This window comes from Manis pentadactyla, chromosome 13 (assembly GCF_030020395.1).
Source record: "Manis pentadactyla isolate mManPen7 chromosome 13, mManPen7.hap1, whole genome shotgun sequence".
Classification (NCBI taxonomy): domain Eukaryota; kingdom Metazoa; phylum Chordata; class Mammalia; order Pholidota; family Manidae; genus Manis; species Manis pentadactyla.
The window spans coordinates 55,914,461-55,941,238 of NC_080031.1; the positions used below are offsets into that span (position 1 = coordinate 55,914,461).

General features: G+C 36.4%; 1 protein-coding gene across 1 annotated transcript in view; it reads left to right on the plus strand.

Moving 5' to 3' along the window:
• Positions 1–1,895, plus strand: part of LOC130680206 (E3 ubiquitin-protein ligase UBR3-like) — a 61,040-nt gene extending 59,145 nt beyond the window's left edge. The window contains exon 9 of the mRNA XM_057490481.1: positions 1,873–1,895. Coding sequence (XP_057346464.1) covers positions 1,873–1,895 — 23 coding nt within the window. The remainder of the gene's footprint in view (positions 1–1,872) is intronic.
• Positions 1,896–26,778: the final 24,883 nt, after the last annotated feature.

Sequence of the window (26,778 nt, forward strand, 5' to 3'; positions counted from 1 at the left end):
TCTCGAAAAGTGAGTGTTTTTAAGGCATCCTCCAAAAGATTGCTTTTTTGTTTTTTAGCTGTATTATAAGTGCATGGATTTTAACAAATCTGATGTCTCTCAGCCCCAGTGTACAGCAACTATTTAAACACATGTGTTTGGTTTGTGTTGGCCCCACAGCCCTTAATAGCTTCTTTCAGACCAAGGCTTTTTAAAAATCTGTGGGTTTATTAGTGGCTTTCATTGAATCTATTTATCTTCTAAAGTAATATAGGAAAACTTGGTATGTGTCTGTGCTTTTTTATAACTCCGTAGCTCTTACCAGATTTTCAAAAGGATCTTAAACCTTAAAAGTGAGTTATTTCAAATTGTCCTGAGGATTCCTGGTTATGGACAAATAAATAGTTCTGTAATAAGGAGTAACAATAAGAAAATGGCCTTGTGTAGTTGTAGAATCAGAAGCAGATTACAATGGGTTGGGAAATGAGAAGAAGATAAGAGAACAAAGATAGAACTGTCAAGAATGAACTTGGAGCAAAAGCAAGATCTATATGGATATATTCAAAGGTGTTATTTTTCATTTTTAAGGTAGAAATGTGAGATATTTGCCATTTCTCTTTTATTTCACTTAATAACTCCAGGTGGTACTTTTACCTTATATGTTACCCTTTCCTAGAAGGCTTTTGATTAATTGTCCATTTTTTCCTTTCCCAAAACTTGTCCAGACTTCTATTTTGGATGCTTGTCTCACAGTCAAAATAGTAGATTTTATTTAATAGCTCTTTCTCTAAGCTACCAATTCCCCAGGATCATCATTTAATGTGTATCCCTAGTGCCTACCTGGTACATAAATATGCTCAGTAAATGTTTCCTGAATGGATAAGTTAAATGTCTAATTGTCTTATTTTTCTGGTAAATTGCTTATTTTCTGTTTTGAAACTCAAGAAAGCTATTGCTTTGATTTGAATCTTTATATCTTATATTGTGATTACTTGTATATAATGTTTTTTGAAGATGTTGGCAGTTTATCAGACCCAAGCCATGACTGCCCTGAAGTATACCCAAAGGAACAACTTTAACTATCTTATTAATTGTTAGACAGAGTTGGGATATTTTCTCAGTTCTGTGTTGATTAAGGCAAAGAAAGTCTTTTTAAACTGATTGGGTTTTTCACTCATTAAAGGGAAAATAGACTTGAGCATATCACACAAATCACACCACAGATTGATTATTATTGTAGACTAGACTTTTTGGAGAGAGTCAGAGCACATGAAACTCAGATCATAAGAAGGAAGATTAAGAAGATTTGATGTTTGCATGGATGTGTGCAAAGTGCCTTATGGAAACAGAGGGATAGTAAGTTTTTTACAAAAATTTTTCATGGTAATTTTAGGAAAAGAATGTCTAATAACATCCTCAGATGATATTCAATTTTGTCACCTGTTTTTTCTCTTATGGTTTTATTATTTTACATATACTTTACCTTGTCCTAAAAGAAACCTGGAGCATTTTTATTGCATTAAACTCTAAAACATCTTATGGGAAAGGAATTTATGCAAGCATCTGAATCCTGTTTGTCTTCTTTTTTTTATCACCAACACTAAGCACAATACCTATAGACAAGCTAGTAAGTTTATGTTTGTTGAATAACTGCCTTCCCCCAGGAGATTATAGATTCCTTGGATTACTCTTGAAAAATCCAGTGTAAATGCTATTGCATAAGGAGAGTACTTAACTAAATATTTAGTTGCCCAACTTATGAAAATTTCTCATAATGTTTTTATGCCTTACTGAAGAAACTCTGGTTCACTCAAATTTTGTTGGCATCATTCCAGTCATGGTGTTGTCTCAGTTAATATCAGTACCCTTTGACCTTTTTATTCCTCTTTTTAGGATTTTATCTTGATGAAAATTAATCAAAAATATGGTCAAAGATTTACACATGGTATCTAAAATATTTTAATTTCATGAGTAATAGTATTTCAAATTTCTTTAAATGATAACTTGCATATAAATAACAAAATTCATGACTTGATCTTCTGAAATACAATGAGGTGGATGTGGCACCTAAAATATTTAGTAGTTCAATCCTCATAGCAGTTTCGAATAGGAAGTAAAAAATACAATTTTCATTTGTGTTTCTCAGGAAAAATTTACTTGTTAACAAGCCACGTGCTGATATTTCTACTGTGCCAAACTTATATATCTTACATTATCTGTTTTATTATTACTGAGCAGCCTTGAAAGTACAATGCTTTTCCCCCCTCCCTATCCTGCCATGCTAGCCTTATACAACTTAGAATCTGTGCCACTGTTTACAGCCTGTTTGCTTCTAAGGCATTTCAAGTAAGCAGTGATCAGCCTATGTTCACCATCAGGTGGTTTGATAGTGGATATTTTATTTTGTTGTTTTTTAAAACACTATGGCTGAGAGTAGATGTCCAATTTTTTTCTCCTTTTTAAATTTGAAGGGCTTTGCTCCTTTGCAGCCTTGGAAGACAGCAGCCTGTTGACCTAATACACACCTCATAGGAGTGATTCTTTGTTTTTTTAAAGTCCCTAAAAGGTACTTATTTCATACATTGTAAGCATTCAGTAAATAGGTATTTATTAAATGAGTGAGAGAATTTGAGAACTTAAGTTGTGACCTTAAACTGCCACTTGAATTAGTTGAAAAATGATGATAAAGTGACTGAAAACAGAAGTTAGTACTTTGTTACAATGAAAAGCTAAATTTATGCCTCTGGTAAGTATTATTTTTTTAAATGCATTAACTTTGTTTTAATTTAAAAAATAATTTGTATAGTTTGTAATGAAAAGAAGCTACATGAGTGGTTTTCCTCAACAACATTAAATGACTTCCTGATTAAGATCATTTTGTTTGTGCTTAATATTAGACAAATTCTGTACTTTTCTCATTCTACTAAAACATTTATTTATCAACTTACTTATTTATTTATTTTTTATTTATTTATTTTTATTTTGGTATCATTACTCTACAATTGCATGAGGAACATTATGTTTACTAGACTCCCCCCACCACCAATTTCCCCCCACATTCCCCATTGCAGTCATTGCCTATCAGTCTACAAGATGTTGTAGAATCACTACTTGTCTTCTCTGTGTTATACAGCCCTCCCCGTGCCCCCCCCCACATTATACATGCCAGTCATAATGCACCCTTTATTTCCCCCCCCACCTTATCCTTCCCTTCCCACCCATTCTCCCCAGTACTTTTTCCTTTGGTAACTGTTAGTCCATTCATGGGTTCTGTGAGTCTGCTGCTGTTTTGTTCCTTCAGTTTTTGCTTTGTTCTTATGCTCCACAGATGAGTGAAATTATTTGATACTTGTCTTTCTCTGCCTGACTTATTTCACTGAGCATAATACCCTCTAGTTCCATCCATGTTGTTGTCAGTGGTACGATTTGTTTTATTCTTATGGCTGAATAATATTCCATTGTGTATATGTACAACATCTTCTTTATCCATTCATCTACTGATGGACACTTAGGTGGCTTCCATTTCATGGCTATTGTAAATAGTGCTGTGAGAAACATAGGGGTGCATCTGTCTTTTTCAAACTGGAATGCTTCATTCTTAGGGTAAATTCCTAGGAGTGGAATTCCTGGGTCAAATGGTATTTCTATTTTGAGTTTTTATGAGGAACCTCCTTACTGCTTTCCACAATGGTTGAACTAGTTTACATTACCACCAGCAGTGTAGGAGGGTTCCTCTTTCTCCACAACCTAGCCAACGTCTATTCTTGTTTGTCTTTTGGATGGTGGCGATGCTTACTTGTGTGAGGTGATATCTCATTGTTGTTTTAATTTGCATTTCTCTGATGATTAGTGAGGTGGATCATCTTTCATGTGTCTGTTGGCCATCTGAATTTCATATTTGGAGAACTTTCTGTTCAGTTCCTGTGACCATTTTCTGATTGGATTATTTGCTTTTTGTTTTTTGAGGTGCGTGAGCTCTTTATATATTTTGGATGTCAACCCTTTATACGATCTGTCATTTGTGAATATATTCTCCCATACTGTAGGATGCCTTTTTGTTCTAATGGTGGTGTACTTTGCTGTATAGAAGCTTTTCAGTTTGCTGTAGTCTCACTTGTTCATTTTTGCTTTTGCTTTCCTTGCCTGGGGAGATATGTTCAAGAAGAAGTCACTGATGTTTATGTCCAAGAGATTTTTACCTATGTTTTTTTCTAAGAGTTTTATGGTTTCTAAGAGTTTTATGGTTACATTCAGGTCTTTGATTCATTTCAAATTTACTTCTGTGTATGGTGTTAGACAATGATCCAGTTTCATTCTCTCACACGTAGCTGTCCAGTTTTGCCAACACCAACTGTTGAAGAGGATGTCATTTTCCCATTGTATGTCCATGGCTCCTTTATCATATATTAATTGTCCATATATGTTTGGGTTAATATCTGAGCTCTCTATTCTGTTCCACTGGTCAGTGGCTCTGTTCTTGTGCCAATGCCAAATTAACTTGATTACTGTGGCATTGTAGTAGAACTTAAAGTTGTGGAGCGAGAATCCCCTGCTTTATTCTTCCTTCTCAGGATTGCTTTGGCTATTAGGGGTCTTTTTTGGTTCCATATGAATTTTAAAACTATTTGTTCCAGTTCATTGAAGAATGCTGTTGGTATTTCGATAGGCATTGCATTGAGTCTGTAGTTTGCTTTAGGTAAGAAGGCCATTTTGACAATATTAATTCTTACTAGCCAAGAGCATGGGATGAGTATCCATTTGTTAGTGTCCTCTTTAATTTCTCTTAAGAATGTCTTGCAGTTTTCAGGGTATAGGTCTTTCACTTCCTTGTTTAGGTTAATTCCCAGGTATTTTATTCTTTTTGATGCTATTGTGAATGGAATTGTTTTCCTGATTTCTCTGTTAGTTTATTGTTAGTGTATAGGAATGCCAAAGATTTCTGTGTATTAATTTTGTATCCAACTTTGCTGAATTCTGATATTAGTTCTAGTAGTTTTGGAGTTGAGTCTTTAGGATTTTTTATGTACACTATCATGTCGTCTGCAATTATTGACAGTTTGACTTCTTCTTTACCAATCTGTATGACTTATGTTTCTTTGTTTTGTCTGATGCCATGGCTAGGACCTCCAGTACTATGTTGAATAACAGTTGGGAAAGTGGGCATCCCTATCTTGTTCCCAATCTTAGAGGAAAAGCTTTCAGCATCTTGCTGTTAAGTATGATGTTTGCTGTGGGTTTGTCATATATGGTCTTTATTATGTTGAAGTAGTTTCCCTGTATACCTATTTTCTTGAGAGTTTTTATCATGAATGGATGCTGAATTTTGTCGAATGCTTTTTCAGCATCTATGGAAATGTTCATGTGGTTTTTGTCCTTCTTTTTGTTGATGTGGTGGATGATGTTGATGGATTTTTGAATGTTGTACCATCCTTGCATCCCTGAGATGAATCCCACTTGATCATGGTGTATGATCCTCTTGATGTATTTTTGAATTCAGTTTGCTAATATTTTTGCATGTATGTTCATCAGGGATATTGGTCTGTAATTTTCTTTTTTGGTGGGGTCTTTGCTGGTTTTGGTATTAGAGTGATGCTGGCTTCATAGAATTAGTTTGGAATTAATTCTTTTTTCTGGACAACTTTAAGTAGAATGGATATTATGTCTTCTCTATATGTCTGATAAAATTCAGCAGTGAATCCATTTGTCCCAGGGATTTTGTTCTTGGCTAGTTTTTTGATTACTGATTCAATTTCTTTGTTGGTAATTGGTCTATTTAGATTTTCTGTTTCTTCCTTGGTCAGTCTTGGAAGGTTGTATTGTTTTAGGAAGTTGTCCATTTCTTCTAGGTTTTCCAGCCTTTTAGCTTATGGATTTTCATAGTATTGTCTAATAATTTTTTGTATTTCTGTAGGGTCTGTCATGATTTTTCCTTTCTCATTTCTGATTCTGCTGATGTGTGTAGATTCTTTCTTTCTTTCTCTTAATAAGTGTGGTTAGGGGCTTATCTATTTTATTTATTTTCTCAAGGAACCACCTCTTGGTTTCATTGACTTTTCTCTATTATTTTATTCTTCTCAATTTTATTTATTTCTTCTCTGATCTTTATTATGTCCCTCCTTCTGCTGACTTGGGCCTCATTTCTTCTTTTTCCAGTTTCAATAATTGTGAGTTTAGTCTATTCATTTGGGATTGTTCTTCCTTCTTTAAGTAGGCCTGGATACCTATACACTTTCCTCTTAGAAGTGCCTTCACTGCGTCCCACAGAAGTTGGGGCTTTGTGCTGTTGTTGTCATTTGTCTCCATATATTGCTTGATTGCTGTTTTAATTTGGTCATTGATACATTGATTATTTAGGAGCATGTTGTTAAGCCTCCATGTGTTTGTGAGCCTTTTTCTTTTCTTTGAACAATTTATTTCTAGTTTTATGCCTTTGTGTTCTGAGAAGTTGGTTGGTGGAATTTCCATCTTTTTGAATTTACTGAGGCTCTTTTTGTGGCCTAGTATGTGCCCTATTCTAGAAAATGCTCCATGTGCACTTGAGAAGAATGTGTATCCTGCTGCTTTTTGTTTTAGAGTTCTGTAGATGTCTGTTAAGTCCATCAATTCTAGTGTGTCGTTCAGTGCCTCTGTGTCCTTACTTATTTTCTGTCTTGTAGATCTGTCCTTTGGCGTGAGTGGTGTGTTGAAGTCTCCTAGAACGAATGCATTGCATTCCATTTCCTCCTTTAATTCTGTTAGTATTTGTTTCACATATGTTGGTGCACCTGTATTGGGTGCATATATATTAATAATGGTTATATCCTCTTGTTGGACTGACCCCTTTATCATTATGTAATGTCCTTCTTTATCTCTTGTTACTTTCTTCAATTTTAAGTCTATTTTGTCAGATAGAAGTACTACAACACCTGCTATTTTCTCCTTGTTATTTGCATAAAATATCTTTTTCCATCCTTTCACTTTTAGTCTGTGTTTGTCTTTGAGTTTGAGGAGAGTCTCTTGTAAGCAGCATATAGATGCGTCTTGCTTTTTCCTCCATTCTGTTACTCTGTGTCTTTATATTGGTGCATTCAGTCCATTTACATTTAGGGTATTTATTGAAAGATATATATACTTATTGCCACTGCAGGCATTAGATTCATGGTTACCAAAGGTTCAAGGTTAGCTTCTTTACTATCTAATTTAACTCTCTTATTAAGCTATTATGAACACAGTCTGATGATTCTTTATTTCTCTCCCTTCTTATTCCTCCTCCTCTATTCTTTATATGTTAGGTATTTATTCTGTACTCTTTTGTGTATCCTTTGACTTCTTTCGTGAGTAGTTGATTTTATTTTTTGCCTTTAGTTAGTATTTAGTTGATCTGCTTTCTTTGTTGTGACTTTATTTTCTCTGTTGACATCTATTTAGCCTTAGGAGTGCTTCCATCTTGAGCAGTCCCTTTAAAATATCCTGTAGAGGTGGTTTGTGGGAGGCAAATTCCCTCAACTTTTGCTTGTCTGGGAATCGTTTAATCCCTCCTTCATATTTATATGATAATCGTGCTGGATACAGTATTCTTGGTTCGAGGCCCTTCTATTTCATTGCATTAAGTGTATCATGCCATTCTCTTCTGGCCTGTAAGGTTTCTGTTGAGAAGTATGATGATAGCATGATGCATTTTCCTTTGTTGATGACCTTTGTTCTCTCTCTGGCTGCCTTTAATACTCTGTCCTTGTCTTTGGTCTTTGCCATTTTAATTATTATATGCCTTGGTGTTTTCCTCCTTGAGTTCCTTGTTTTAGGAGTTCTGTGGGCTTCCAGGGTCTGAGAGACTATTTCTTCGTCTAGTTTGTGGAAGTTTAAAGTAATTATTTCTTCAAAGACACTTTCTATCCCTTTTTTTCTCTCTTCTTCTGGTACTCCTATAATGCGAATATTGTTATGTTTGGATTGGTCACACAATTCTCTAAATATTCTTTCATTCCTGGACATCCTTTTATCTCTCTCTGCCTCAGCTTCTCTATGTTCTTGTTCTCTGATTTCTATTCCATTAACAGCCTCTTGCACCTCATCCAATCTGCTCTTAAGTCCTTCCAGAGATTGTTTTATTTCTGTGTCCTCCCTTACAACTTGATCCTTTAGCTGTTGAATATTTCTCTGCAGGTCCATCAGCATGTTTATGACCTTTATTTTCAATACTTTTTGTGAAAGATTGGTTAAATCTATCTTTCCAGTCCCTGTCTCAGGGGTTGTATTGGGTAATTCTGGACTGGGCCAAATTCTTCTGCCTTTTCATGGTATTAGGTACTTGTAGGCAGGTAGCATGTGTGTCAGCTGGGACAACAAAGCCCTTTCCTTTTTTTTGGTCACCTTGCCCTTCTCCTCTCCCTGGGTCAGTTACCCACAAACCTGGCTCTGCCTCTGGATTAATCCCCTATGCTGCTGTGGATGGGATCACCGTCAGGGTAGCCCAGAGCTCTACTGGGAGTGGCAGGTGCACCGGGTCTGCTCTCCCGCGAGAACAGTGCCCCTTCACACCTTTCCCTGCTTTGCTCTGCCTGTGCAGGGTAGCTGCACATTGGCAGTGGCCTCTGGGTCTAGACTGGGCTGTTGCGCAGAAGGAGGAGATTCTTGGGTGCTCCTGTGGGTGCGCCTCCTCCCCAGCTGCTCTCGTGCTATGTGCTTGCACCTGGCTGCTACCCAACTGGTCCACCGCACTGTGTGCACACGTGGCCCCACTCTAGCTGCTCTGCTGCTGCAGCGGTGCCACATCAGAGGGGGAATGACTGGCAGGCTGTTTATTGCTGTGAGGGTCTTCAGAGGTGTGCTGCCTCCCTGGGGTCTGGAGTGCCAGAATTTAGGATTCCCACCTGCTGGGCTGAGTGTGCTGGGACGCTTCCTTCCAGCTGTGGGGTCCTTGTCCCTTTAAGCCTTTCAAAAAGCCCACGGTTTTCTTTTGTCCCAGGGGAGCTGGCTGTGGGGACCCGCTTGCAGATTTTACTTTTCCATTTCTCTAATATCCAGCACACCATACAATGTGTGTCTGTGCTTCCAGTGCAGATTGCTAGAGCTGTTTATTCAGCAGTCTTGCACTTCCACTGCCTCCCCACCACAACTCCTTTCTTACAACCAGGGAGCTGGGGTGAGGGCAGTGCTCAGTTCCTGCCGGGCCCTGGCTTGTATCTTACACCATTTGTGAGATGCTGAGTTCTTGCGGATGTAAATGTAGCCTGGCTGTTGCACTGTATCCGCTGGTCTCTCTTTTAGGAATAGTTGTATTTGTTGTATTTTCAAAAATATATATGGTTTTGGAAGGAGATTTCCACTGCCCTACACATGCAACAGTCTTGACTCCTACTCCTATTAAAACATTTAATTAAGCCTTGAGATACTTTCTTTGACTTCGATGATACCATCTCCCTTTGTGGTTCTCTTCCTGTCTCTCTTCTCATTCTCAAGGCTCCTTTTAATTCACCTCCCCTTCTCACCACCCTTTGAGTCATTCCTCATTTTCTGTCCCCTTCTCAATTTTGTCTTCTTTTCCATAGCTTCAACTCACCTATTCTCTGGTGATTCCCAAATATTTAGCTTCAGTCTACAATTCCCTGGTGAGCTCCAGACACAAATACCTGTATACACTTAAAACTCAACATGCAAAACATTAATTCATTTTCTTCCCACTAAGATTTGCTCTCTTCGTGTTTTCCATTATAGTCATTGCTATTGCTTTCCACTCTTTGTAGCAATTAGAGACTACCAGCATCCTCTATCTCCAAAGGTCTACTAGATTCTATACCTTCTATCATCTAAACATTTCTCTAATTTGACCCATTCTCCAGCTTCATTACTCCTACTTAGTCTTGGCCATCGAATTTTACATATATAGTACTTTTGTTATCTGCTAATAGGTGTCCTTCCCTGTACACTTGTCTCATTTCCTTCCCTTTCTCCTAGGAAGCAGCAATGAACATTTTAAATTGTAAAGCTCATATTATCACTGTCCTGCTTAAAATGCTTCAGTGACTTCTTATTGGCCAGTCTAGATGCTAGTCTACAATCAAATGCCTGTACATACCATGCAACATAAATAGTAATAACCACAACAGATATTTATTGATTGCCATTGCCAATCACTGTTTGAGCATTTAAGGGTTTAAACCCTATTTTACTTAATCACTTTAAGGTAGGTGATATTATTATTTCCATTTAACAGATGAGGAAATAAAAGCATTTTAGTATTTTTGACAACTAACCTAAGATCTGAAGCATTAGGATTTAAATCTAGACAGCTTGGCTTCTAACCTAAATTCACTCTTAACAGTAATGTTATATTCTGACTCCTTGTGAATAGTTTTTGGTTTGATATAATTAGGAGTGGGAGACTGTGACATGCTGGAGAATATTGCTTGATTAAAAAGGCCAGTTACCACTCAGCTCCAGATACCTTTTGGCATATAAGAATTTGATCCCAGGATAGTAAACATCTTCCTGTTTTCCAAGAGTAAGTGGAATTCTGGACTTTTGTTAAGAAATATCCAATTTTTTAAATGTCAGTAATTAAAAACAAAACAGGATAAAAGGAAACCAAACATCTGTCCAGGCTGCATTTGGCCAGTTAGCCTATAGTTTACAACCTTTCGTTTTTGGCATGACGATTACTTTTCTATCTTCATCTCTCAAAAATCACTACTCATATTCTAGTTATACTGGACACTTTACAGTTCTTGTAAGCCTTAGGCTTTTTCTGTCCCGTTGTACAAATGTCTTCCTCTGTCTGGAATTCCCTTCCCTTACCTCATCCCATCCCTGCCTTCCTTATTATCATTTATTTATCTTCATCATTCAAGACTAACTCTACTGTTTTGGGTTGGAAGCTTTTTTATGCCCCGTGTGTCTTGCCTTTGGTCTAGATTAGTTCCTCCACCTATTTGCTCCCATTACACTCTCTCCATAGTTATAGCAATTTGTCTTTTTCTCTACCCAGACTATAAGTTCTCATTGTTTATATCCTGGCATGTGTTAAGTACCTGGGTATTAAGGACATCTAGATATCTGTGAGTCCCTCTCATCTGACTCCAGATGGAATTGTGTTTTTTCCCCTACATATATGTAGAACAATAACAACATTATACACAGCAGTAATAGTAAGATAACTTCGTTCAGGTTCCTGGACCCGATTCCAATGTGTATATGTATGTGGAGGGGGGCGGCTTCCCATAAACACTAATACTAAGCAATTCTTGAACATCAGCAGGCTGTTGGAGAACTCAACTTAATTCCAATGCTATCTGCACAGAGACAGCACCAGATTACCAGGTTAAGGGCTCCGTCCTACAAGACTGCCCCCTACCCCTAACTCCAGATGCCAGCAACAAGCCCCAGGCAGCTCCCTATGCTTCCGACCCACTGGCCTCGGATAGGAGGTTTCCACGATCTCCTCTGTTCGATTGATTTGCTAGAGTGACTCATAGAACCCAGGAAAACACATGTTTACCAGTTTAATAAAGGATATTTCCGTAAAGGATGCAAGTTAACAGCCAGATGAAGAGATACACAGGGCAAGGTCCCAAGTAAAGGAGCTTCTGTCCTCTTGGACCCTGGGGCCTGGCTCCCTGATGTGTGGGGGTGTTCTGATGCCACAAGCATAGAAGCTCTCTCCTACCAAGAAGCCAGATCCAACTGAGCCAAACATAGAGAGAGCAAAAAGCTCTTCTCAGGGGTTTCTGTGAGGGCTTCCCTGTACAGTCATGACGGACTAAATTATTGGCCATTGGCTGATTCAGCCTCCAGCCCTGCCCTCGGGTGAGGGGTGCAAAAGTCTCTCATTAACATGACAAAACACCCATTTCACCTTTAAGGCTCTGCAGTGTTTTCAGGAACTGTTGATGAAGACCAAATATGCCTGGGAAATAGATATTTGATCATATGAATGCCCAAATATATATTTCCTGTAACTCAGTATATCACACTGTCGATTCAGAGCTAGCTTTAAGAACAAAGGGAGAGCAGTGATGGACTCATGACCAACCTGTAGGAGTTGAGGGTGGCCTCAGGGGTAACAGGAGCCAGAGCTTTGGATGCTGGCAGGGTTTTTGCCATCCTGGTTCTCTCCTCTCTGTGGATCTGCTCCATTCAGTCTTGCTTTAGAGTCTCCCTCATAGATCTGGAGTGTGACCTCTGATACTTCCAGACACATCTTTGTACCCTCCCTTTACCTCCAGGCAGAAAAGTCCCAGGTAGGTAATCTGACTGGCTCAGTTTATGTTAAGTCCCCATCTCAACCTATCAACATGCATAAGAGACACACATACAACTTAAAATAAGGGAGATATTCCTTAGGAAGGGACTTTTAAGATGTCATCTAATTTAATAGTTATTCAGGCTACAAGGAAGCAAAGAATGTTTCAGCTTATACAGAGACCCAGGAGAAGGATGCCAAATTAAAAAAAAAATGAATGAACCTGGTTGTAATATTCATAAAAATGTAGATTGCAAGGGGCTAGAAGGTGATGCAGCTAATCCACTGTGCAGGAAGAAGTTAACAGAAGACTTGACTGCTAACCTGCTTAACAATGTGCCTTGACTGGCCTCTGGGAACTTTATGGTTTGGTGAGGGTTTCCACCATCACCAGAACTGATAAGAATTTCTCCCTATGCGTATATTGTCCAATGTGGTTTATGATGAACACATCTGCTTTTCTCCTAGGAGTCTGGAAGTTTGGTATGTGCTAAGCAGGGGATGCCTACCAGCACTGTCCTCAATAAAAACCTTGGGCACTGAATCTCTTAATGAGCTTCCCTGGTGTATATTTCATACATGCTTTCACAGTTCATTACTGGGGAACTGGTATGTACTGTGTGACTCTTCTGGAAGAAGACTCTGGAAGTTTAATCTGGACTACACCCAATGTGCCTTTTGAGTTTACTGCTTTTACTTTATATCTTTTCATGGTAATAAATTATAGGACTATATGCAGAGTCTTTTGAGTCCTCCTAGTGAATCATCAAACATGGAAGTGGTCTTAGGGACCCCAACACAGCTGCTTAGGCTGGTATTATAGATCTAGGCAAGAAAAGATGGAAGTTTGGTCCAGGGTGTTGGAACTGACTTGAGAAATATTCTAAAAGTAGGATTGGCAGGACTTGGTCACTGTTTGAATGTGGGGAGAAAGAGACAGCAGAGTATTAAGGATGTCTGTAAGTTTCTGACTTCAGCAACTGATTAAGTGGTGGTACCCATTTACTAGGGGAGCAGCAAATATAATGGAAGGAATACTGAATCCAAAGTAAAATGATCTATATGGATTGAAGTTCAGGCTTGGTTGCTTATTAACCTTGTTATCACAAGCACATCCTTTTGAAGCTCAATTGCCCAACTGAGATTGTTATGAGGATTAAATGAGGCATTTGAATGAAATTTTCTAAATTATTAGGTACATGTAAATGTTAGTTATGATTGCTAATCCCCTCTGGTTTTCCTTTGTATGTGATCTTTTTTCTCACTCTAGCTGCTTTTAAATGTCTGTCTTTATCCTTGATCTTTGCCATTTTAATTATTGTATGTCTTGATGTTGTCTTCCTTGGGTCCTTTGTGTTGGGAGATATGTGTACCTCAATGTTCTGAGAAACTATCTCGGTCCCCAGATTGGGGCAGTTTTCAGCAATTACCTCCTCAATGACACTTTCCCTTTTTCTCTTTTTCTTGTACCCCTATAATGCGAATATTGTTCTGTTTGTATTGGTCATACAGTTTTCTCAATATTTTGTCATTCTTAGAGATCCTTTTTTCTCTCTGTGCCTCAGCTCCTTTGTATTCCTCTTCCCTAATTTCTTTTCCATTTTCTGTCTCCTACACTATACCTATTCTGTTTTTAAATCCCTCTATTATATATTTCATTTCTGACACTGTGTTTCTGTAATGATTGAATCTCCACCTGGAATTCCTTCCCTTAGTTCTTGAATATGTTTCCTTACCTCCATGAGCATGTTTTATGATTTTTATTTTGAAATGTGTTTCAGGGAGATTGTAGAGTTCAGTTTCACTTGTTCCTCTTTCTGGTGTTCGTGGGATTTTGGATTGAACCAGGTTCCTTTGATGTTTCATATTTGTAGGTGGTGACCTGTAGTGCCCAGAAGCTCTACTTTCTTGTGCTTCTCAGTCTCTAGATCGATATCGGGGTCACAGGGGATTGGCTCAACTTCCTGGTGGGTGTAAAGAGCTGTTTCCTGCTTCCTGGCTGCAGTGCCTGTCTTTACTGCCAGAACCAGTGGGCCAAGAACAGAGGTGTAAGCCTCTGTGCTTTGCATTTGTAGCTGCCATAGGCAGGGATTCCCTCTGGCTGGCCTTACCTGAGGACTGAGGCTGCTGTTTTGCAAGCCAGTGTGTGCTGACCAACAGGAAGGTGCAGCAGGCTGCGTATCATGGGCAGCCTTGGAGCTGTGTAGTCAGCCAGAAGGATGGAGTGCCTGAAGGTTCTGAAAGTTCCCAACCTGCTCGTCCTAGTTCACCTGAACAATTTTGGCCCCCTTTCCTTTCTCCTGAGCAGTAAGCCCTGAGCAATCCTTACCCTTTTTTCAGCCCATTCACTTTTAGGAAATCTCTCAGACTACCCACCTTTCTTTTGTCCCAGAGCAGCCAGAGGTGGATCCCTGTTTTCCACAAGCAGCTGGAATCTCAATCTCTCCAGGTATTCACCTGTTAAAGCTTTCCAACCTCACTAATCTCCAGAACACCATGAAATATAGGTTTGTGCTCCCAGAGCAGATATCCAGGGCTGGGTGTTCTTCAGTCCTGGTCTTCCACCTCCCTCCCTGCTCAATTTCTCTTCCTTCTGCCCACGAGTTGGTGTGGGGTAAGGGCTTGGGTCTGGCTGGAACATAGCTTGATATGTTACCTTGTTCCTAGAGGTCTGTTCTTTTCTCCAGGTGTATGCAGTCTGGGGCAGCCTTCTTTCCTGTTGCTCTTTCAGGATTAGTTGTATTAATTATATTTTCATATTATATGTGATTTTGGGAGGAGGCCTGTCTCACCTCTCATGTCACCATTCTTAATCTCTCTCATCCTGTTAATCTTTTACTCAAAAGACTTTATTGAATTTAGGAAACTTTTAGGCTGAATTTTATAGTTTCAGAAACCTAAATATGTCACATTGATTAATAAGCAGCAATATCATGGTAATATTTTCTTTTGAGTTTTCTACATTTTGAGTTCAAGTAAACTCTGTGTATTACTGTGGTTAATCCATTAAAAAAATATAAATATGCTGCTGTTTTGATATTCAGCAGGATGTTGATTTACTCAGGCAATGGTAGGTTGGATCACATGACAAAGTGAGCAGTTGTAGAGTGAGGGACATTTTTAAAGTTTGGAATTCTGACATGATAACACATCATGGCTGAGTTGATTTAGCAGAAAGCAGAGAAGTAATTTAAATTAATTCTAAGAATTAATTTTTGAAAGAGGTACATACAGAAATTTCCAGGCTCAGAAATTCCAACATTACTGAATCAGATTTCATCAGTTAGCACATATTTATTGCTCAGATTTTTGTTATGCAAAAGGACACATGAAAAATACAAAGCACAGTTCCTCATATTTTGGAATTTACAGTCTAGTTTAGGAGAGCACAATGACATGTGAGGAACAATGAGGGGTTGTAGAAAAATTAAGTATCATGAATTCACAAAGTCCTGTGGTACAGACTATCAATGCCTTAAAAATTCAAGGTATTCTTATATCCCACACTGTTTACTCAATTTTTATGTTTTACTGTTTAAAAAGTATAGTTAGTGAATAAATGACATCATAGCAAAATTACTACTTTATCCCAATTCATACTTTAATTTGCAACAACCCCTAATATGTCAGTGACTGTAAAAACAGGCCCATTTCTTTTATGTGTGAAATATTATTTATAAGTTTGAATTTAGAAAAAGTACAGAATCATAAAGTTTAATTTGTAAACTTATTTATTGTAATTATCAGTACATTCTATAAGAAACATAGTCTGATTTTTTTAATAGTAAATTGTTTTAACAAATCCTATTCTAGAAATTTTAGGGAAATTGTAAAAGAAAATATTGTGGTCCATATTTTCTTCTTCTATTTCATTCATGTACTATTTATGCCTCTATAATAAGTATATATACTTCAATTTACTTTTTTCACATCATATTATTAAAGACTTTTTCATATAGCTCATATTTGTCATAATTTAGGTAATTGCCTCGCTTTTGTTGGTCATTTCTAATTTTTCATTATTATAATGCTGCAGTGAATGTCTTGGGTGTATAGCTAATTTTTTCCTATTAGTTTAGCAGGAAGAATTTCTAAGCCTGGAATTAAAGGGTCAAAAGAAATGATTTACATAAGTTCACTTACACATACATTTTGTAATTTATATGCTGTCTTTTAAAGAACTGTTGGAATAGCTTTAATCACCTACCCAATTTGATTGTGAATCTAGAGGTGTACTGTTGTACACAGATTTTGAGGAACTGAAATTTACATGCTTGAAAAATGGCATAATCAGAATTATACTCTATTGAAAAGTGTTTTTTCCATTGTAAATTATTTTGTAATTTTCAGTGACTGATGAAACTAATTTTTAATTTTTTCCAGAATACATGTGATGTGGAAGTCTTATGAAGTGTAATTAAGCTTTGTGATAAGTGAACTATCTAAAGGAAAGTTATACCATGAAGAAGGAACTCAGGAGTGTATAATGTTATGCTGTAAGATCAGATATAGTAGTTAAAGTTTGGGTTTAGTTGAAATTATGAATATAATTTTTTAAGCTATATCTATTACAGAATGAATTGTTAAAATTCCCTTTAACTTTAGGTTAGCCCTATTATTTGGACAACTGAGTCTGTGGAAAAATACTTAGAGGACTTCTGCTTACCTTTCCTCAGAATCACCAGCCTTCTTCAACACCACCTTTTTGGGGAAGATTTACCTAGCTGCCAGGTATAATTTTTGGTAGAGAGTAGGAAGCCTTTTTTTTACATTTAGCTAATTTTTTTTGAAACATTCTGTTTTACATAGTATAATACTTATATCTTTATACAGAACTGTCATACAAGTATATGTCATACAAGTATATAAGGACATAAATAAATTAATATTCTCAAATGAATACTTAGAATATTAACAATTTTTGCATTTATAAGCATCCACCCATTTTTATGAGAGCATTACTAATATTTGATATTTGAGCAGTTTTGGATTAGATCAGTGATGATAAATACTCAATATTTTAAGAGGATCAGGACACTCATATATTTATTTTTATCATGTTGCCATTTTTACCATTAATCATCATCTATTTTTTAATCCTTTTAAAAATTATGTTGGTCAGAAAGCTGGTTTTTGAAGGTATGATGGCATTTATGTAATTTTAGAATAGCAAAATGTTCAATTTGTAGCCAGTTATATTAAAACTTGGATAAATGAACTAGTTTAATCTATTTCATAAAACTGTGGGTCAATGTCAGTAAGCAAGAAAGTGACAGGATATAGGAAACCAGAAGGTAAGTAAACCAAACTGTGCTTATAGGACTATGATCCTGACTTCATATGTCATTTGTTTCCAGGGAATTTGATGTGGGAATTAAGAAATTTATCATATTTATGGGTCTTTGAAGCCTGCAATATATCAGAATTAAGTAGTGAATTGCTCCTTAAGTAATTAACCATTGCATTAAATAGTTTGGAGTCTTTGTTTTTTATCGTTTATACATTTGTTTCCAAAGCATTCTATTTAGAATTATAAGATATTGAACAAATTCAAATATTCATTCATTAGATATTTTCTTCCATAGGTATTTATTTTTAAATTTCAAGTTAAAAGTGTTTTTCCTTTTGGCATACAGTAGTTCTCCCTTATCCACAGGGGATGCATTCCAAGACACTCAATGGATGCATGAAACTGTGGATAGTATCAAACCCCTATATATACTTTGTTTTTTCCAATACATGCATATCTATGATAGATTTTTTATAAATTAGGCACAGTAAGAGATTAACAACAATAACTAATAATAAAGAACAGCAGTTACAACAATATACCATAATAAGAGATGTGTGTATGTGGTCTATCAAAATACCTTATTGCACTGTATTAACCCTTCTTGTGATGCTGTGAGATGGTAAAATGCCTACATGATGAGATGAAGTGAGGTGAATGATGCAGGTGTTTTGATGTAGTGTTACGGTACTATTGACCTTCTGACAAATGGTGAGAAGGAGGATTATCTGCTTCTAGACCACAGGTAACTGAAACCGCAGAAAGGGAAACACAAGTAAGGGAGGACTTAAGTATGAACATCCTCAAGCGTGAAGAAGGTTAACCCCAAAAGCAATCCACTAATTTCTTAATCAGCTGTGCTTTCTTCACATCTAAAAGCCAGAGGCTGTGGTTCTTTGTGTTCTTGTTACGCTGTGGTTCACTTTGTCATTAGTTTTTATTGGAAGGTATTTTTCTCCCATAAGCTGGAACTTACCTGGAGGCAGATGGTCTGGAACTGGGCGTTTAAAGTCGGTCTGGGGTTTGGGTGTACAGCGATGCCTGTAGTGATTTAACCAAGCAAGAAATTCATTGATTTGGAGGCATGAAGAAGAACAGTGCCACATAGTGTCAGAAAGATAAAGGTGAAGTTGTAGGGGATCTTGAATTCACCATTGATGTGGGACAAAAATGTGACATGATTCAAATTTTATTTCAGGATAAAACCTCATTCTAACATAAAACAGACTATGGGATGTGAGGAATGGAGAGACTGGAAACAGAAAAGCTAGTTGGGGAAGGACATAATTAGAAACAAGAGGATAGGAAGCAATTAGAGCTTTCAGAGGTGGAACAGTGTCAAGATCTGACGGCTAGTTGAACACGTGGGAGTCACAGGAGGAGAAGGAATAATGCTGTACTTGGGTTTTGAGCCTGGGGTGCTTGAACCTTTGTGGGACAGTTAACAGGAGAGGAGATAGGGATCAGATTTGTGGGAGCCTGAAAATATTTTGCATTTATTCAAGGTGAGGGGTTGGTTGGACCATTTGAGTGGATGTATTCAACTGAAATGAGAAAAATAGGATTATAGCTATAAGTAGATGTTTGTTCTGTTTCTGTTTAGATTTCTGTCATCTGTGTAATCTTTTTTATTTTCACATATGATGAAATATATAAAGTAGATACATATAAAATCTATAATATATATAAATATATAGATACATATTTTTTTGCTCTTACACTTTATTCACAGCTGTTTGTTTCTATTAATCATTGTATTGTGTAGATGGATGTAATATTACACTAACTTTTGTGGATTTGACATTTTTCTTTATGTCACTCTCATGCAGAGTATATTTTCTGGTTAGCTGTATATGGATCTTTATTCTCATATATATATTTTATAATTAATTTGTAAATTTTCATCCAAAATTCTTCCAAAAGATGTTAGATGAGAGTTGGTTAGAATATATGGTGTTAAGGTATTGAACATAGTGTACTGTGTGTGCCTTTATTCATGTCTTTTTTAATACTTTCATAGAATTTTTAAACTGTCATCTTAACATCTGGAGCATTTTTTATAAAGCTAATCCTAGAGGCTTTATGCTTTTAGTTACTATTTAAATGATATCTTATTTTATGTAATATTCTCAAATTACTTCTTCCTGGTTTACACTATTACTATGTTTGTGTGTTCCTGTGATTTGCCACTTGCTGAACTCCTTATCAGTGCTAACAGTTTGCCTGTTGATTGTTTTTAGGTTTTCTGTGTCATTATGATCACACCATCTGAAAATAATGACAACATTGCCCCTTCCTTTCAGATCCTTGCCTCTCCGTCGCTGCCTTGATGCGCGCCCAGCGCTGTCTTGAGCAGTAGGATAGGCAGCACCCTTTTTTTGTGCCCCATGCCAAAGAGAATGCTTCCAAAGTCTCCTGTGCATGTCTTTTTTTGTTTATTATAAATAAAAACCGATTATAAATTATATTTCTAATGTATAGATAAAATGTAAAAATCCTAGTTGGAATTTTTGAACATTAATCTTCTAAATTTAGCCACTTTGCTAATAAAAATAAATCCAGTGTTTGTTTCTTAAGTGAATTTAAGCCAGGAGATAGCCAGGAGACTCTTGAGTTTCACAATACATTTTTTAATCAGACATTTTGTTAAGGATGGGAAGTCACTGAGCATGGTACCTGGTACATGTTGTGACACCGCAAGCCTGCTCTCCATAGTAATATATTAGACCTTCCTAACTTAGTTACAAGTCTTAGTCCAACACTGTTTCTACTACCATATTAGGACTAAATGTGGTAACCTATCCAGTTCTCTCTTTTCTCCTACTTAAGTGCATCCTCTCTTATTTGTCCTCTAACTCTGGTATTCTTAACAGAGGGACTTCAGGTAATTTTTAAATTCTATTGCATTATTTTAAAATGTTTGTGTATATATTTTTTTGGAAGAAAATAATTTTCAGATTCTTATAGGGAACCGTGATTATCCACTCTCCCCTGAAGGTGAAAACCACTACTCTAATATAACTCCTTTAATTATTTTTTCTTTCCTATATGTCAAATATAGTTTCCCTATAAATATACAATGAGAGCTAGCATTAATTTTACATTAGCTACGTGCTAACCACTGTTTTAAGTTCTTTGCATTTCAAATTCATTTAAGCTTCACAACAACTATGAGGTAGCTGTTAAAATTCTCACTTTACAGACAAGTAAACAGGCACACAGATACTAATAAGGCACCCAAGATGCACAGCTAGTATATAAAGCAGCTAGGATTTGAGCACATTTGATCTGGATGCTAAATATGCACTATTAACATCTGAATTTACTACTGCTTGCTGCATGAAACATTTTTTTGTGGGGTACAGGTGACTTTCTTCTAGTATAAAGTCTATAAAAACCACTGTAATATCACATATTGTACTCTCTTTGATCTTCATATAACTATACTCCACCTATAAACATTTCTTATGTGATAATATGGTGATTGATTGATTGATAGCTGAATAGCATCCTGGAATTGTGAAAAACAAAAAACACCTCAAGTGTCCATCAATGAGAAACTGGTTAAATAAACTGTTGTTTATGCATACAATCCAATAATCTGCAGAAAAGAAAATAATAGAAAGTTTCCTATATGCTAAAATGGAAAAAAAATATCAAAATATATTAAGTAATTAAAGGCATGGTGTACTTGTATTAAATACAGATGGGGGGAAATAATGGTATTCACGTTTGCTTGTATATATAGTGGACCTGTGAGCAACACAGTTTTGAATTTCACAGGTCCATTTATTTGGGAATTTCTTTCAATTCAAATACTGGAAAAATTTTCTGCAACAATTTGAAAAACATTTTCTCTAGCTTACTCTGTTGTAAGAACAGAGTATATAAGAACATATACAAAATATGTGTTAATTGACTTTTTATTATCGGTAAGGCTTCTGGTCAGCAGGATATTAATAGTTGAGTTTTGGTGGAGTCAAAGTTACATGTGGATTTTTGACTGTGTAGGTGTTTGGTGCCCCTAACTCTCATGTTGTTCATGGGTCAGTTGTATATAAGATACTCTGGTCAGTTCTAACCTAGGAGTTGAGGTGGTGAGTTTGAGATTTGGATAGAAGGGGAACAGGAATTATGGAAAGACTTTTTTCTAAATGATCTTTTCATACTTTATAAATTTTAAATTGTGGAATTATGTCACTTCAATAGTTAAGTTTACAGAGAAGATAAAAAGATGTTTATTTTTTGAACTGGTCATGTAGTCACATTTTTCAGAATTCAAACAGTGCTAAAACAGCTCTGTGAAAAAATTCATTTCTACTCCTTTTTCTAGCCACTCAGTTGTTGGTGCTGTCAGTTTTGTCTGTATTATTCCAGAGACATTTTATGTGTATACCAGAAAAAGTATGTGCAGGAGTGTATTTTTTTTCTTTGAGTGTTTTATACATTGTTCTACAAATTGCATTTTTTTTTCACTTAGGAGTATATCTTAGAGATAATTTCACATTCAATACATGAAGACCTTTGCATTTTGTTTTACAAATTCAGAGTATGTACCAGGATGTATTTAATCAGTGCCCTATTAATCAATATTTGGGTTATTTCTGCATTTGCTATTTATAAACAGTACCACAATGAATAATAATACTACAAGGTATTTTGTATGGTTTTGGTTGTATTTTTAAGATAAATTCTTAGAAGTGATTTACTGTGTCTGCACTTTAAATACATTTATAGTTTTGATGCTTATTACCAAACTGCCCTTCATTGAAATTGTAACAATTACATTAACACCAGTAATATATGATAGTTGCCCTATACTTATGTCTACTTAGTGTGTTATACAGCTATTTGATTTTTGCCTCTAGATCTTTGTCTAGGTAAAATATATCTCAATGTAGTTTTAATTTGCATTTCTCCTAATTGTGCATTTTCCACATTTAGGAACCATTTTATTTTCTTTACTATGACCTCCTTGTTGCATAATGCTTCTTTTGAAAATAATTAGAAAATGAAAACAATTAGAAAAATTATTTATTGGATCTTAAAAAAAGTATCTCATGAGCTTTTCTTTGGTTAGAATAATCTGTCACTCTTGTCTGTTTTGTCTAAGTCCGATGATAAGGAGGAAAAAGAAACATTTCTTTAATTTTTTTTTTTTGGTGACTTACATTTGGACTCAACATCTGCTTCATAAGAGTTCCTACATAATACTGAAGTAGCCTATGAACACCAGGAAGAAAATTGTATTTATGTACATCTTTGTTAATTTTTATCCATTGTTGGATTTACTATCATAAAGATGAAAGAATGTTACTTTTGTACCATTAGTTCCCATTCTCTCAAGTTCATTAGAAAATAAATGTCCTCTCTCAATAGAGCAGGAAGATGTAACAATTGTAAATAATATATACACAAAACAACAAAACACTAAATTACATAAAGCAGAAATTGACAGAATTAAAGAAATAGACAAACCCACAATTTTAGCTGGAGCTTTCAATGTTCTTTCTTAGCAGTCAATAACAGGTAGACAGGAAATCAACTAGGTAAATGAGACCTGAACAATACTCTTAAGTGAACATCTTATAACTGACTTACATAGACTACTTCACCAAATAATAGCACAATGCATATTTTTTACAAGTGCACTTGCAACATTCACCAGAATATACCATATGCCAACCCATAAGCAAGTATCAATACATTTAAAATAATTGAAATCATACAACATATTTTCTGACCATATCGAATTAAATTAGAAATCAGTAACAGAAAGAAATATGGAAATCCCCAAATGTGTGGGAATTAAGCAATACACTTCTAGATAACTTATATATCAAAGCAGAAATCATATGGAAATTAGAAAATGAAAATGCAACAGTAATATTGTGGGATGCTGCTAAAGTTCTTGGATAGATAAAGCTTTAAAATGCTTATAATTAAAAAGAAGTGTCTAAAACCATTTATCTGATTTCTATGTTATGAAGCTGTAAGTAGAGCAAATTAAATTCAAAGCAAGTAAAATAAAGAAAATTATAAAAATCAGAACAGAAACCAAGAAAATAGTAATGGAGAAATAGTAGAGAAAATCAGTGAGTCCAAAATCTGGTTCTTTGCAAAGATTAGTAAAATGGAGAAACGTAAATGTCAGGAGCTCAGCTCTCAGCTGGGAGAGATGAAAGAACAGAGCTGCTAGGTGTCAGAGTAGTAAATTGAAGTAACAAGTAAAATATTTAGCAGAGTAAGTCCTTTAAATCACTTGCTGTGGTGGTATTATCAAGAGGCTAAAACCAGAGGAAACACCAGCTCCCCCTACACCATTTGCCCTTGTGGATGAAATGGCACACTTGCTGACGATCAGGTGGATCAGTACAGACATGACATGGGGATCTGTTGAGGGAACTCCAAATAAAAGGCTCTGGCAGTTTTATGGACTCTTGAGGTGGAGAGGGGATGAGGGGGAAAGAGTCGGAGTGGAAAAGCACTGGGTCCTGAGTCAGGGTAGGGAAAAAACTCTTCAAGGTTTCCCATTGTTTTCTGCATAATGTGGCCTGGGCAGAGGTGTCCAAGAGAACTCTGCCTAGGTCCTCACGTAAAGAGGCCTAAGAATAAAGACAGCACGACAAGAAAGAGCCTAGTTAAAGAGCATCATGGGCCAAGGGCACCTGAGGTCTTGACTTCAAGTGCCGTCAGAGACTGCAGTGCATTGTTTGTGTGCCAAGCCTGGCATAGGGAAGGCAGTTTTCATCCATGAAGCTTGCAAAGTAAAACCTTCAGTTAGGTCTGAAAAATCACACATAGGTTTTTAACCAGTAACCAGACTCTTTACTAGGTTGATAAGATGGTGCAAGTTACCAATACCAGCAGTGTGGGAGGAAATATCCCTACAGAACCATAGAGAATATCATGAATAACATTTGCCAACAAATTTGATAACATAAATGAAATGGGAAAATTATCTGAACTGACTCAATAAGAAATAGAAATTCTTGAAGAGATCTATACCAAGTAAGAGAATTGACATAATTATAAAACTTCTTTAGAAAAGAAAAGTCAATAGCTTTATACTAACACACTACACCATGGTGAGTTCTATGAAACATTTAAGAAAGAAATTGTAGCAACACTATACAAACTTTCAGAAAACAGAGGAAGAGCAATACCCCAAACTCATGAGGCCAGTTTTACACTGACACCTAAACCAGGCATCTTAAGAAAACTGCAAAGCCATGTCTTTCATGAACATAGAGAAGCAAAAGTCTTAACAAAATATTAGCAAAGAAAAAATAATACACCACAACCAAAAATAAGTTTCTCCTAGGAATGCACAGTTTGTCCAACACCAAAGAAATCAATTTAATTCACTCTATTAACATTTTTTGGTATCATTCTACAATTACATGAAGAACATTATGTTTACTAGACTACCCCCTTCACCAAGTACCCCCCACATACCCCATCACAGTCAGTGTCCATCATACTGTAAAATCACAACTTATCTTCTCTGTGTTGTAGAGCCTGCCCTGTACCCCCTCTACATTATACATGCTAACTGTAATGCCCCCTTTTTTTTCCTGCCCTTATTCTTCCCTTCCCACCCATCCTCCACAGTCCCTTTCCCTTTATTAACTGTTAGTCCATTCATGGGTTCTGTGAGTCTGCTGCTGTTTTGTTCCTTCAGTTTTTTCTTTGTTCTTATACTCCACAGATGAGTGAAATCATTTTGTACTTGTCTTTCTCCTCCTGGCTTATTTCACTGAGCATAATACCCCCTAGCTCCATCTATGTTGTTGCAAATGGTACGATTTGTTTTCTTCTTATGGCTGAATAATATTCCATTTTGTATGTGTACAACATCTTCTTTATCCGTTCATCTACTGATGGACACTTGGGTTGCTTCCATTTCTTGGCTATTGTAAATAGTGCTGTGATAAACATAGGGGTGCATCTGTCTTTTTCAAACTGGGCTGCTGCATTCTTAGGGTAAATTCCTAGAAGTGGAATTCCTGGGTCAAATGATATTTCTATATAGAGATTTTTGAGGAACCTCCATATTGCTTTCCACAATGGTTGAACTAATTTACATTCCCACCAGCAGTGTAGGAGGGTTCCCCTTTCCCCACAACCTCGCCAACATTTGTTGTTGTTTGTCTTTTGGACAGTGACAATCCTTACTGGTTTGAGGTGATATCTCATCGTGGTTTTAATTTGCATTTCTCTAATGACTAGCGATGTGGAGCATCTTTTCATGTGTCTGTTGGCCATCTGAATTTCTTCTTTGGAGAACTGTCTATTCAGCTCCTCTGCCCATTTTATAATTGCGTTATTTGCTTTTTGTTTGTTGAGGTGTGTGGTCTCTTTATATATTTTGTCAACCCTTTATCGGATCTGTCATTTATAAATATATTCTCCCGTACTGTAGAATACCTTTTTGTTCTATTGATGGTGTCCTTTGCTGTGCAGAAGCTTTTCAGCTTGATATAGTCCCACTTGTTCATTTTTGCTTTTGTTTCCCTTGCCCGAGGAGATATGTTCATGAAGAAGTCACTGATGTTTAAGTCCATGAGGTTTTTGCCTATGTTTTTTTCTAAGAGTTTTATTTTTTCATGACTTACATTCATGTCTTTGATCCATTTTGAATTTACTTTTGTGTATGGGATTAGACAGTAATCCAGTTTCATTCTCTTACATGCAGCTGTCCAGTTTTGCCAGCACCATCTGTTGAAGAGACTGTCTTTTCTCTATTGTATGTCCATGGCTTCTTTATCGTATATTAATTGGCCACATGTGTTTGGGTTAATGTTTGGAGTCTCTATTCTGTTTCACTCTTCTGTGGCTCTGTTCTTGTGCCAGTACCAAATTGTCTTGATTACTGTGGCTTTCTAGTAGAGCTTGAAGTTGGGGAGTGAGATCCCCCCCACTTTATTCTTACTTCTCAGGATTGCTTTGCCTTTCGGGGTCTTTGGTGTTTCCATATGAATTTTTGAACTATTTGTTCCAGTTCATTGAAGAATGCTGTTGGTAATTTGATAGGGATTGCATTGAATCTGTATATTGCTTTGGGCAGGATGGCCATTTTGACTATATTAGTTCTTCTTAGCCAGGAGCATGGGATGAGTTTCCATTTGTTAGTGTCCTCTTTAATTTCTCTGAAGAGTGTCTTGTAGTTTTCAGAGTATAGGTCCTTCACTTCGTTGGTTAGGTTTATTCCTAGGTATTTTATTCTTTTTGATGCAATTGTGATGGAATTGTTTTCCTGATTTCTCTTTCTATTAGTTCATTGTTAGTG